General features: G+C 38.3%; 1 protein-coding gene across 3 annotated transcripts in view; it reads left to right on the forward strand.

Annotated features, from left to right (window-relative positions):
* LOC146382537 (uncharacterized) overlaps window positions 1-14,314 on the forward strand; it is an 81,302-nt gene that overhangs the window by 61,017 nt on the left and 5,971 nt on the right. For 2 of the 3 annotated variants that reach the window (XM_084933252.1, XM_084933253.1), the window contains exon 4: window positions 12,087-13,799. The exons of the other annotated variant lie outside the window; for it this stretch is intronic. In XM_084933252.1, the coding sequence (XP_084789378.1) occupies window positions 12,943-13,665 (723 nt within the window). In that variant the 5' untranslated portion in view covers window positions 12,087-12,942 and the 3' untranslated portion in view covers window positions 13,666-13,799. Of the gene's footprint in view, window positions 1-12,086; window positions 13,800-14,314 lie in introns of those variants that run through there. 3 annotated transcript variants of the gene reach the window in all.

The raw sequence follows: 14,314 nt of genomic DNA on the forward strand, positions 1-14,314 counted from the left end.
ATGCATGCTACAAAGTGTTTCACAAAGACACTAAATCAACAAACGACCTTGGCTTTCTGCTGGCCTGTTTGTGTGCCTCGTTTGCAGGAATCGGAGGGGTGGAGTGGGTCATTCCCAATTTGTGACAATAGCAACACCTGGGCCCAGTTGTGCCAGTGCTCTATGAAAGCCATCACAGCTCAGTTGTTGTGTGGCGCTTTCCCCTGAGGCACCACTTTGGGTGGATGGATGGATGGATGGATAGTTTTTTGAACAATACTTGAATGCATATTTGGGCTTTTGTTGTGGTGTTTTGGCACGTGTGCAGCCCGGATTGTGACAAGTTAAAAACATGAAATCAGCAGAGATATGTAGCAGTTGGGCCCTTTTCACTGAATCATCTTTTAATTTGAGATTATAATGCAAATGGGTAAAAGATTTTGCTGACACTTACACTTATAACATGCCCCACAGCTAAGGGTATAATTCCCATGTAATAAAATAAATTTCATTGTATTTAATTTGAAATTATTTACCTTCTAATCAGAGGTGATTCTAGGTTCAAACCTTTAGGGGGGCTCAGCTCCCACTCATAATGTCATGCATGCAGTGCCTTGTAATTAACATTAATGGAATATGCTGTTTGCAAATATTATCAGCCCTTTTCACATTTGGAAACCTCAATTGAATTGGATAAACATTACAATGTTACCTTCAAAAGCAACCTAATTAGTTGGATGACCTATTGTAGTGTCTAAGAATAATTCAGAGCGAATAATCAGAGATTTCAGTTTAATCCAGCCGTTTAGGGTGGAGCCTTTAGTTATCAAACAAGGGCTCAGTTATTAAAGAAGTTAAAGAGCTATTTGTGGCAAAGCAGATAAGATGAGAAACATGCATAACCTTATTTCAGTCTCTCAATCACCAGAGTCCAGCAAATCATCAAGCACTGAGAGTAGCATTTTTCAGTACAGACATTGGAAAATCACCCTACTACTCCATAGATATTTTCACAAAGGGATGCACAACCATGGCATGTAGCAGCAGATTATTTAAACCATATATTAACCTTTATAGGCTACTCTGTATTGTCTGTAATGGTTTTACACGTTTTCTACCTTATTTAGAAAAAGAAACAAAACCACTTTAATAGAAAAACAAAAACAAAAAAACCCACATGTATACAGTGGAAGCCCAGATGTTCCATTTTTAAACTGGGACTTGAAAACATAACATTCGTGAAGCTAAACTTAATAAATTGTGTGTAAAAGACCAGTATTTATTCAGGTTTGGATGTACGCATTTGTACCCTTTTGAGGCAAATTTCTCTCCATATTTAGCTACATTAGCTAATGTTTTTGACACTATTTAAAGTACAAACAAAAATAAACGGACACTTTATAAGTCACAGCAATGTCCCCATATTGTCAGAACAGTTTGAACTTATACAGTTAAAGTACGTTTCATAGCTGCATTACTGATTTGTGTCATGAAATTACCTCTTTATTTTCTTTGTGCGGCAGCAACGAAAGTCTTTTTATGCTATTAATGACAAAATAGGCTGCTGAAGCAGCAACGCCGTGTGAGCGCACTGTAAAGCCATGACATCATCAACAGGGGTGCTCTGATGAAATTCGCCTAGGCTTCAAGTACTTAAAGGCAGGCACACTAGAACAAGTCAGGGTTTTAGAACAAATGATTGTACTGCAAGTACATCTAAGTAGTGTGCAAGTAATTCTCAGTAGGTTGAAATATCAAGGTAAATTTGCAGAAAAACAATCAGTATTTCCCCTATCTTACATTGTGAATACTTTGTGCGGCCCAGGTCGTATTTTGAATTGGATTTATTTTTCCCTTTACACATTTGTGTATGTGTATCATGCACATGCAGTTATTTAATTATTTTACTATGTAAATTTCATACTGAGGAAAAAAAGTTATGTTTGAGCACTCTGAAAAGAAGTGAGATATTATGAAGTTAGATAGGGTTAACAGTAACAGGAAATATTGTTTGTCTGCAGAAAGTACCAAGACATTACACAGTAATTCAATTACTTGTCTAGTACTTTAACAAAACCACAAAAAAATCAACCAAAAAAACAAAACAAACAAACGTGGTTACAGTATAATTTGCGTTTTCTTTCTTGCATAACACATGAATTTATGCAATAGGTGCTACTTACATTTAATTACAGTATAAGTATTTCTTTGTTTTCTGTAAAAGCCCGACTTGTTTAAGTATTTGCAGATAAATATAATTAAGATGTAAATATACATGTTCAAATAAGATAATTGAAATTCCATTTAATTACAGGAGAATTACGCCCTTAGTCGCAAGCCATATTATAAAGATTTACCAAGATTTGAAAGCAAAATTGTCTACATACTTTACACACTAACATTTTAAAATAAATTAAACTGACCATTTCACAGTTTTGAAAATATTTTTTTGTTCTTTCAATGCAAAGACAGCTCTGCAGTTACTAACTAGAGTCTAACTAAGTGAACGCAACATTTAGCAACAGAAGGTAACTTTGTGAAGGTTAGCAAATTTCCAAAGGGGCTATGTCTGGCAATGTAATAGATGGATTTCCTTTGCACACGCTGCATAAATTGTGTGTCACTGAGTGTGTTCCTGTGCCTGATCAGATGAGCTACATAGCAATTTGACACCACTGATTAATTTTCTTCTTCCTGGCAGCCAGCTGTAATCAACAGGAGCTGACTGGCAGATGAGAAAACACAGCAAGGGTCTTGCCCTGTTACAATGTGCCTCTGTCAGCCTACACAGCTTTTGTTCAAAGCACGAGAGCCCGTTGACTGGAGAATTCAAGAATGGAATACAGCTGTATTTCATTGTTTCCTTTCTTCTTTTATATATTTATTTAGGTGTTGTGTGTCTGTGTGTGTGTTTTGATTGTGCACTCTAAAAAAATCTTAGATTTCTGTTACTATAAGAATTTAAAATGTCTCTGGATGTTTAAAAGTGTTTCATAAGTTTTAATTGGAAAATATACAGTTCTATGCAACAGTCTGAAATCAGCCATCATTTCTTTAGAGTTTACTTCCAGCAAGGCCTTCCTGTGATTTTTATAGTGGTACCATTTTACGAGCAGCCTTTCACAAAAACACATGATGTGTTCCGATAAATGCCAAAGATGACACAGTTTTGCAGGCATAAAATAGTAATTTGGACCAACAAGGTCATTCCAAAAAAGCTAGTCATCAAAAACTCAGCATATCTTGGCACAGTGTCCAAGGTGTCTTTAAAAAATGGAGGAAAATGGACAAGTGGCACAAATAAAAACAGTCTCTTAAAGTCATGTTTGTCAGAAATAGAAAACCTGTTCACTAAAGCCCCATCAGAAATGGTTTAAGTGGCAAGAGCGGCTTCCAAGAAGCCATTCTTAAGGAAGGAAAACAGCGAGAAAGGCTGAGTTATGCCAAATTACATATGGAGGAAGTTATGAGAGAGGTTCAACAGTGAGTATCTACAGACATCTGTAAAACACACTATAAGCCCTGTTGTGGTTTTGGGCTCTGCCAGTGGTGGTGGTGGTAATGTTATCAAAATTGATGGAAAGATGAACACAGGATCATCAGAAAAGTACCATCAGACAACCACACTGCCAATGCAGTATAGGAAATTCCTGGAAAGAAAGACACACACAGTGGAACAATATCAGTCATGGAATGGCCTCCCCAAAGTCCAGATCTCAAGTGTGACTTTGTGGGATCATCTTGACAGAGAATGAAACGAAATGCATCCAACATTCAACATGAGCTTTGATAGTCCTTCAAGAAGTCTGTAGATGTAATCCTGAAGACTAGAGAGATTACAAGAAAGTTCAGATAAGAGAGTTTAGGCTGTTGAAGAATAAAGATGATCATACTAAATTATGACTTTTAAGTCTTTTAGAATTTCACAATCTCTCCAATGTCATGTATGTAAACATACATGGAAATACAATAATTTGCTGCACCTGTTTCAATAAAGTGCTGCACTTATTTCCCAGTTTCTCGACAAAATATAAATGTATTATTATTATTATTGCTCAAGAATTTTGCACAGTACTGTAAATGTCATCGGGAGACCTCTTTTAGTTTGACTTTTTATTTGATAATCAATGTTCAGTATAACATGCTTTTACTTGCAGCTTGGTGAAACATTGTTGAGTGACTGATGTACTCACTTAAATAACACAAAACCTTTTTTCATAAGTACTCTCGCCATAACAAAGAACCTTTTGTTCTCTATGCTTAACTATGTTCTCTCCATTTTTTTCTCATATAAAGACTGTCATGTGTTTTACATCCCCCCATATTTTTTAAACAAAGGACTTAAGATCCTTCCTTGCTTAAATACCAAGTGCCGGTGGGCGTATCAAGTAAAGTCCAGATGCGCTTTAATTTAATTGCTGACTTTTAAAACATGCATACAGTATGCAGAGTCATGTTTGCCATTGTCTCTCTTCTTCTATGTGTTTGTGTGTTTGGTATGGGATGGGAGAAACAAAGAAGACGAGAGATGTGTGATTGGATAAAATGCCATCTATCAGACTAAGAGTATTTGCCAGCCTGAGAAAGGAGGAGAGAAGGAGGAGAAATTGCGTTGACTTGTCAGGGAAAATGTGGTTTTCAGTAACAATGGCATTCGTGGTACACAATCTATCTCACTAGGCCCTGTGGGGAACGTGTTTGTCTCTTCCTCCAACTGGCAGGGGACAAAATCAATCATGACTTATTGTTGGACTTGCCTTTACACTGTCTCTCACGTACATATCCTCAGTCTACCTCAGCCATCAGGAAGGACAAACACACAGTGTAACACTGCACCAAAAAAAGAGCAGTGACTGATATTTGGCAAACCATCGATCAGTTCAGCGGAACATTCTGAAAGCTGTTGTTTGTTTTTTGAATGCCCCACTCATTTCAAACGACTTGCCTTTGTTCTAAAATCTTATGAGACATTGACATGAAAAAGCATAATATGTCACTCCCAATTTGTACAATTCTTTAGATCGCTCTTTCTCATCCACTATTTTATACCAGTTCCTTCTGGTACCTCACTTTGGCTTGATGCTCTCCGACTAACATCCAAGTGAAGGTGAAATAATGTATGAGACTGGAAAAGGGGGATCCACTACACGTCTCATTATATAACACTTACCAAAAAGCACTGAAGAAGAAGCTCTGTATATTATTCTCATTTTACTGATGTCCTTGAATTTGACACATGATTTTTACATGGGCCAATCACTGTTCACTTGAATGCTACACAGGGTTGGGTTGGATTATATGAGACAAGAGGGAGGAAGATAGCAAAGGTACAGGATATAGTATTCATGCTTGGGGTGAAAATGTATTCAAATTCACTTTAACCAGTTGTTTTGAGCATGTGATATATGTATTCATTATGTAATATCACATTATTCGCCTCTTATCTATTGTTAATCGGTCATTTTTCTCTCCCATAGCAAACAGAAAGAGATTGGAATCATTTAACCTTTTTATTATTATTTTTTCTCTTCTTCCACACTCACACGCACACAAAAAAGGCAAAGATATACCTTTAGTTATATCAAAAGATACAGTTAGGATCAAAAGGTATGATGATTTTTTTTTTCAATTTTGCCTCAGCACACCACCACAGTTGATTTTACATCAAACAATCAAGAAGTGATTACATTGTAGACTTTCAAGTAGAATTCAAGGGCAAGTATTATCTCTAGTAATTTAACCCAGCCCTCTAAGTAATAAGAAATTGACTGACAAGTAGTTTTATGGAAAGATGAAGCCTGTTTCTCCTTATTTCATAACATTCTAAGTAGATAATAGGACACGGGTTGATTCCAAGTGTGTAATGCTGGAACTCTCAGGAAGTTCCAAAGAGAATGTCATTCGGCCATCATTACGTTGAAATGACAAAATAAACCTATCATAGACATGGCAAAAACATTAGGCGTGGCCAGATCTACAATCTGGTGCAGCCATAAAAAGAAGGAATGCATGGACCAGCTCAACAACACCAAATGGCCTGAAAGAATACAGTAGAGAATAGAGCATCATGAAAACAATTATTTCCGTTGATAAGAAAAAAGCCTTTACAAATTCTAGCCAAGACAACACTTTGGAGGAAAAAGGCATGTCGCTGTCAAAGTCTGCAATCAAGAGATGCCTTCATTAAGTATATACACATTTTAAAGCATGGCGCAAATCTCTGGTTACGCTCAAGAAAACATCTAAAAGTGGCTACACAGTTCTGAACAATAAAATGAACATCTAGAACCATGATTAATTTGGATTGGAATGATCAAGAGGTATGGAGGAAAACAAGAATAAGTTTGAGACTAGAAGTATACCACATCATCTGTCAAACATGGGGGAGCGTAGGCATGTGTAGCTACCAGTAGAAGTGAGTCTTCTACTGGTAGAAGACTCACTGGACTCACTGGTATCACTACCTGCTGATAGAAATAGTAGGATAAATTCTGAAGTGTACAGGGCTATACTCTTTGCTCAGGTTCAGCCACATTTTGCAACATATTTACCTTCATACAAATTCTCCATTTAATAGCACACTATCCAGATAATGAAGACAAAACTATAGGATGAGCAGGTGACACTTGACCCACTCCATTGATCCTCCGAGAAGGCCCTCCACGAACTGCTCCAGGACAATGGCATACAATAGCCGTGCTTCTCGGACTAAGCAGGGATGCTGCAGCCAACTCTATGCTGCTCCAGAGCAGCTTTCTACCCACCCTGCCATTCCAGGCCCCAGTGGCTACTGAAATAGGAAAGGTAATAATAATGGATTGCATTTATATAGCGCTTTTTGAAACCCTCAAAGCGCTTTTACAATTCCACTATTCATTCACTCTCACATACTGGTGGAGGCAAGCTACAGTTGTAGCCACAGCTGCCCTGGGGCAGACTGACGGAAGCGAGGCTGCCATATCGCGCCATCGGCCCCTCTGACCATCACCAGTAGGCAGCAGGTGGAGTGTCTTGCCCAAGGACACAACGACCGAAACTGTCCGAGCCGGGGCTCGAACCGGCAACCTTCCGATTACAAGACGAACTGCCAACTCTTGAGCCACGATCGCCCAGGTGTGGTCAGCGTGCTGAAAATCAGCTGTCCCGGCTAGCCTTCCCTGGCACTGTCCCCTGAACCCACTGTTCCACTCCTTGCCTGCAGCTGAGCCACAACACTGGAAGTACTGGATAAAGAAGACTATGGTAAATGTGGGATTACATATACATATGTATGTTTAACTTATTTGCAAGAATGATGTCTGAAGAAATTTATGTTTCAACCTTTTATTTTTTTAACTGAACACCAAATTTCATAATTTAGATTAAAGAACCCAAAAGCTAATTTTGGCTTGGTTTGATTTAGTTAGCCTGCATTTAAAATTATGCTATGTACATTTGAGCCATATAGACGGACCGTGTATAAAAGTCCAAAAACTGCACCAAAACAACATTTGTATTTTCTTGTAAAATAGTTGAGGTATGATGCTGTGGCAAAAGGTTACAAGGTTAGCAGGCCTGTAACATGCCCAATGGCTAGCTCTTAGCACACCAAGTTTTAGCTTTAACTTCCATTACCAGTCCAATTCCTGTAAAGTTTGTAAAATGCATAAACCTCAGAAACTTTAGAAATTACACCACAAAAATGTCCAACAATTTGCTCTCAAATCATCATATTTAGCATCATCAGCATATTTAGTCCCTTATTTAAACACTTTCTTCTTTCACAGCTATAAGAAATGAGAAATTGAATATTTTCCTACATTATATTTAAAGAACTCGGATTTGTTTATATATAAATTAATATGAGGGTCTTTTATAGAGAGCAATTCCAATTTTTAATAGACTTGAGTTTCTTTAGTTCTCAGTGTAGTTAGTGTTTAAGAGATAATATCAGCTCATAAATAACATTTTTCACTTTTTTTTTTACTTCATAAAGATTGCCATTAATGGATTCGGGGGTTACTGGTTCTGGTTGGTTTAAACCAGGTGTGCTGAAACACCTATTGACTCTCTATATATCTTCTAAAGTCAGCCTGAATCCATAAAGGTTCCTGATAAAGTGATGTGTGTTCCAACTGATCGACACCTGTCTTTCTATTCATCCAGAATTGTGTTCAAATCTCCCTGGACTACCATTTTATCAGTATGATAAAAGGCTTTCATTTCATCATTCATGGAGCTAACAGCTCACATTAAATCATTGTTCTGTGGGCTGATATTGTAACCATAAAGCTTGTGGATGATAAAGAATCACTCTTCTATATTCATAACCAGCACACCCTAGTGACCATTTGCATCTTTTTTATTAGATATGACCTTTCCCGAAGAACTGTTAAATAAAATAGCAAGTCCCTCTGAACGTGAGCAGTGACAGTTAAATATTAATCTTTCATCCCATTGGTTAGACCAGAACTTTATGCAGTGTTCAGTTGAGTGAGTTTCTTTTTGAAATGTGCTTTTAGCAAAATAAAAAGATTGCTTTTCATTCAGTATTGTTTTTAATCATGTAATATTCAAAATAAAGAAGATATAAAGAAAAATAATACAACGGTCAAGAAGACGAGGTACTTCACTGTCCCTAATGGAAGCATCTGAAATGAACGTTCCTCTTAAATAATCCTTTTTGTGCTAACGATAAACAACATTAGTAAATGATCTTTTTAATGAACTGTCATTTATCATCTGACATGCATGTTCATTGTCATATAATTATATCACCCAAATAGTGTGTTTTTTCTAAGCTCTACTATGTGTAGGAAAGAAAGATGTATGTGTGAGTGGTTGTAACCTGGGGTGATTTTTAGCTATGGCACTGAGATGGGGTGGTGATTGATGAAACCACAATACAAGGCTTTTTGATCAAGAGCTCTGGCATCTTTATTCTTCTGCTACATTGTGTGCCGTGCTTCCTGTCAAGATCATTTCAGAGGCTAATTCCATCCTCCTTGTATTGAGTGTGATTCTTGGATGCTTTCCAGATTTGAAATACCTTCATCTGACTTTTTCCATAAGAGGGATTTTGTTGGCCTTTGGTGGAACCATTTGCTGCCCAGGCTGCTAGAGTTGATCTTCATGCTTAACCTTGCTGTATAAGTCATGCATCACACAACTGTGTTTGTCAAGCTAGTGCCTTTCGGGATATTTTAATACAGTAGTCTGAAAACCTGGATTGTTATGATAGCTGTCTGTGGTCCATTTTTTGCTGAGTGGAATTCTAATATTAGTATATTACACAGTATCTGTGTCTGTATGATTGCCTGCTAGTCAAGCTTGCTAGTGCTGCCTAACTGACTCCAACTCCAAATAGCAAGCAATCACCACAAAGCTAAAATGGAGGCTCTGAAATGTGAATACACAAACAAGTGGATGACGACACAGTGGCTACATCTGTCATTTGCAAACAGTCTGTGATATAGATTAGCTATTAGATTATGGACTTGAATGAACTTACTCTCTCAAGTTGGTTGGTGCTTCACTTGCTATGGGCTTGGCTTTTGGGAAATGGTGCTCATTGCAGTTCTGTGTTGTTGCAGTGCAGAAATAAAATGAAATTTTGCTGATATAAATCTTAAATTCTTTTTGCTGGTGTGTCTGGGCCCTTAGGGTAAAAACAAAAGAATTGAGAATGTCCACCATGGGGAAAGTAATGCTCAATGTGCTGAGAGATAGAAAAGTTGATGTGATGAAAGGTGATATGAGGGTGAGTGGTAACAGTATAAAATAAAATCAAGATGAGGAGAGAGGAAGGGTTTGAGGGAGGCAGAAAAGCAGGGAGGGAGGGTAGAAAAACAAGAGGCAGGTGTGTGTAAATGTGTGGTGCTGAAAGTGTAACAAGGGAATGGGGTGACATAAAAAGAGAGGAACAAAAAGTAGGGAGGAAGCAAGGGGGATAAAGAGTAGGGTGGAGATTGTGCACTTTGAAAGTAATGGGAGGTGACAGTGTGAATTACATCACTGCTAATTAATCCACGCTTGACCACATACACTAACGAGAATGCAGAGACTACACTTTATGTACAGACTACAAAAACACACACAGGCATATCCTAAAGAGCGCATGAACATGTTAGATGAGATACACAAACCACACATACATACATCGAAAATTGTTTTATCTTTCATCATAGAGTCTTGCCTTGATTTTCCCATCCTGAGGAGAGCACTGAAGCACTACAGATCAAAAGAAATATCAGGCTTTTCTGAAGCATCTTTGTTTGTCATTGATTGTTGCCACACTCACAGACCTTCACTTGAATTGTAGTTGCATTTGTAAATGCATAGAACAGCATAAAGTAGACTTCAGGACTGTTGCCACACCGACAGACCATCACCTCTGAAGTAAAAGTAAAAGTTGCATGCAACTGCCAAACAATGAAATCAATACTTGAAAAACATATGGAAATGCACATGTACGGCAGGACGGCAGGGGTTAGCACTGTTGCCTGGAGCTTGCGTGTTCTCCCTGTGTTTGCAGTGCAAAGACATGTAGTTAGTGGGGTTAGGTTAACTGGTGATGCTAAATTGCCCATAGGTGTGAATATGAGTGTGAATAGTTGTCTGTGGCCGTGTGACAAACTGGCAGCCTGTCGAGGGTGTACCCTGCCTCTTGCCCTATGGTAGCTGGGATAGGTTCCAGCCCTCCGTGACTAAGAGTGAGAGAATGGATATACAATAGATGGATATATAAATGATACAATAAGGAATGAAATGAGTACTGCAAAAGCGTGTGTGCATCATACATTTAAAAGAATCAGTCATGACATAAAATCCACATCAACAACAGCAGAGAGGAGAGGCTTTTTATTTATAGTTCTAGAAATTCCTGTAATGCTTGTACATGATTCTATCCATTTTAACCCTTTGTCTTAGGAGTCAGATATTAGCTTGGGCTTTTGATTTACAAAGGTGACTTTGACCTCACTATATATATATATATATATATATATATATATATATATATATATATATATATATATATATATATATACATACTGTGAAGCAGTAATTGCAGTTTCCTCTTCTCTACTGGCTGCACTGAAATGTAGAAGACTTCAAAACCTGCTCTCCTCTGATGGATTCGTAAAGTTATGTAGGTAGCATTCAGGAAATTGCTTTTTTCAGTTCAGCGGGTAATAATAATGGATATTCTTTGCTTAAACACATTGAAATGTTGAAATTAAATAAACAGTTTTTATCCTTCACAGTGATTTCTTAGGTTAATATGAATGATTTAAGATAAGAGACGGGACAAGCATATGACATATTGTATTGCTATTGTTAAAAAGCACGCACACACACACACACACACACACACGCACGCGCACATACACTTCCATGGCTTCCCTGTATCAAAGAAGCCACCCACACCTAACAGGGTTTGGTGTTACTGTAACACTCTCATTCTAGTCTTTTATCACAAAATATTACATAAGAAAATAAAAAATATTTTTCTTTGGTGGGAACAATTTAGAGTTTTATTCATTAAAAAATATTCAATTTAATGAAGTGTAGGTGGAGTCTTCAAATACTACAGGCTTACAATTAAGTTAAAATTGGGTCCAACTATCAGATTTATTTCTCTCCATAATTCTTCTCCGTTGGGTATCAAAGTATATGAATTAGCTTTCAAGCATTTCCAGAGTTTTGTATTCTGTTTGTTTACCTCAACAACTAGCAAATGTCACGATGGGGCTCTTGTGTTGCACAGGCTCATCAGCCTAAGGTTAAACAATAAAAATGTCACTCCCACTCATTGTGCAATGCATTGCCTTGCAAACTTGGATCCAATTTGGGGTTTTATTTAAGGCCAGTGGGTTCTGCGGTTTTTAATTGAATAATAGACTCTGTCTAGCCTAAAAGGCCATGCCCACAGAAAACGCACACAGTCTGTGGCATTTATTCTGGCATTTCGTCTGTCCAGAGAACATGCTGAGAACATGTCCCCCAACACATAGCTGTTATACTCTATAAACGCTTGCTTTCTGCTTTCTCCTCTATTTGCTTGCGGTTATTTATTTATTTTTTATAAGAGTCATCTAATGTCTATTTACTTTCACTTCTGTGTTCAGAAAACGGATACAAGCTTGATGCGCACTGCTCCACCCGCACGCATCACCACCTCCCAACTTAAACTGCATTTGACTGTGAGTGACATTCAAGCCTGCTGCTCCGGAGGGAAACTCATTATAGAATGCTAAACACTGCTGTCTAAAGGGCCATGCAGTGTTAATGAGTGTTGGCGGACGATACGACACGTGTGTCCTGTCTGCTTACTATAGCACCAACATACAACTCTGCCCACGACTGCAGGTTGGTCCCAACGCACACAAACACACAATTCAATACAACACACTACCATTTTGCACTTTATTCTGGGAGTGAAATATATATTGCTGTCAGTTTTAACACGGCTCTTTCTCTTTCTCAGTTGCTGACTTGGGACAAATATTGCAGTTACTTGTGAATTACCATGGTTAAAGTTACAAAGTTAAAAAAGTAGTTTTGTTTCAACACAATATGTATGTTGTGCATTTGTGCTTATACGAAAGAAAAAATGTAAAAAATTATATAAGTAGAATATAATTTTAGTAATAATAGACCTATATTATTTAAACATGTTACAATATCAACCCAACACATATCATAACTGTAAAAACTAAAAATGATCTCTTTTAATTATGATAGCGATAACTTTATTATGCGCAGCATGTTTGCATTACTATATAGAAACAAAGCTATCTATGATGTTTACATGATGTTCATTGTGCTGCTGTGCTGCTGACCACGTCTGACACTGTGGTCAGCAGCACAGGAGCACCACAGGGAACTGTGCTGTCCCCTCTTCTCTTCACCCTGTACACCTCTGACTTCTGCTACAACTCTGAATTATGCCACATTCAGAAGTTTGCAGACGACACAGCCATCATGGGGTGTATCTGGGATAATCAGGAAGAGGAGTACAGAAGTCTGGTGAGGAACTTTGTTGCATGGAGTCACACAAACCACCTGCAACTCAACACCTCAAAGACTAAGGAACTGGTTGTGGACTTTGGGAGGTCCAGAGCAGGTCCACTGCCGGTTCAGATAGAGGGGGAGGAGGTGGAGGTGGTCAACAAGTACAAGTACCTCGGGCTGTGGGTGGACAACAAACTGGACTGGTCATGCAACACAGAGCAACTGTATAAAAAAGCCCAAAGCCGACTGTACTTCCTCAGGAGGCTGAGGTCTTTCAACATCTGCAGGAAGCTCCTGAGGATGTTTTACCAGTCGGTGGTTGCTGGAGTACTTTTCTATGCTGTGGTGTGCTGGGGGAGCAGCACAGCAAAGAAGGACTCATCCAGGCTGGAAAAACTGATCAGGAAGGCTGGCTCTGTGGTCGGCATGAAGCTGGACACTCTGATGACAGTGGCAGAGAAAAGGACACTAAAGAAACTGCTGGACATTATGGACAATGCTGGGCATCCTCTGCACACGGCCATAAACAACCAGAAGAGTCTGTTCAGTGACAGGTTGCTTCTCCCAAAGACAAGAACCAACAGACTTAAAAACTCCTTTGTCCCACACGCCATCAGACTGTTTAACTCCTCTCTGGAGGGGAGAGGGAGGGGAAACAGGAGGACAAAGGAGGGGGGAACAACTAAGCTGTAGTGCCTCTTCACTTCACTGTGCAATACCTTTTGTGCAATACTTTTTGTTAATAGTCAACAGTGCAATAGACTCCATACTTGAAATGTGCAATTCACTTGTATTTTTATTTTTATTTTATTCCTATTTATTCTATTTATCCCCTTTGTATATTTTATCGATATATGTCTTTGTATTTATATATATATATATATATATATATATATATATATATATATATATATATATATATATATATATAATATTCTGTAACTCTGTAACTTCTGTCGGTGCTGTGCTTTTTTGGAAACCGAATTTCCCAGAGGAACCCATCCGAGGGATTAATAAAGTTGGAGTCTTTATGCCATCCTTTTCCAACATTCAGCTTCATATACTTCCTCTGATCTGCCATCTCCTGATTATGTTTTTGCTGTCTTTTCTCATCTCATCTGGCAATTTACAATAGGTTATGTTTAACAGGTACTTAGAGGGCCACCTGAGAACATGCACGCTGTCAGTAAAGATAGTTACTCTGCATACCACCATGCTCATTTGCTCCTACTGAGCTGAGTGTGTGGTGATAGATGACACGCATGCAGGTGAGGAAGCACACGTCAACATACGAACATTCAGGAGAGGGTGAAACGCCTTAACCTACCAATTGGTGTACAGT

Source organism: Perissodus microlepis, chromosome 7 (genome assembly GCF_051167445.1).
Source record: "Perissodus microlepis isolate ML-2025 ecotype Zambia chromosome 7, ASM5116744v1, whole genome shotgun sequence".
Lineage (NCBI taxonomy): Eukaryota > Metazoa > Chordata > Actinopteri > Cichliformes > Cichlidae > Perissodus > Perissodus microlepis.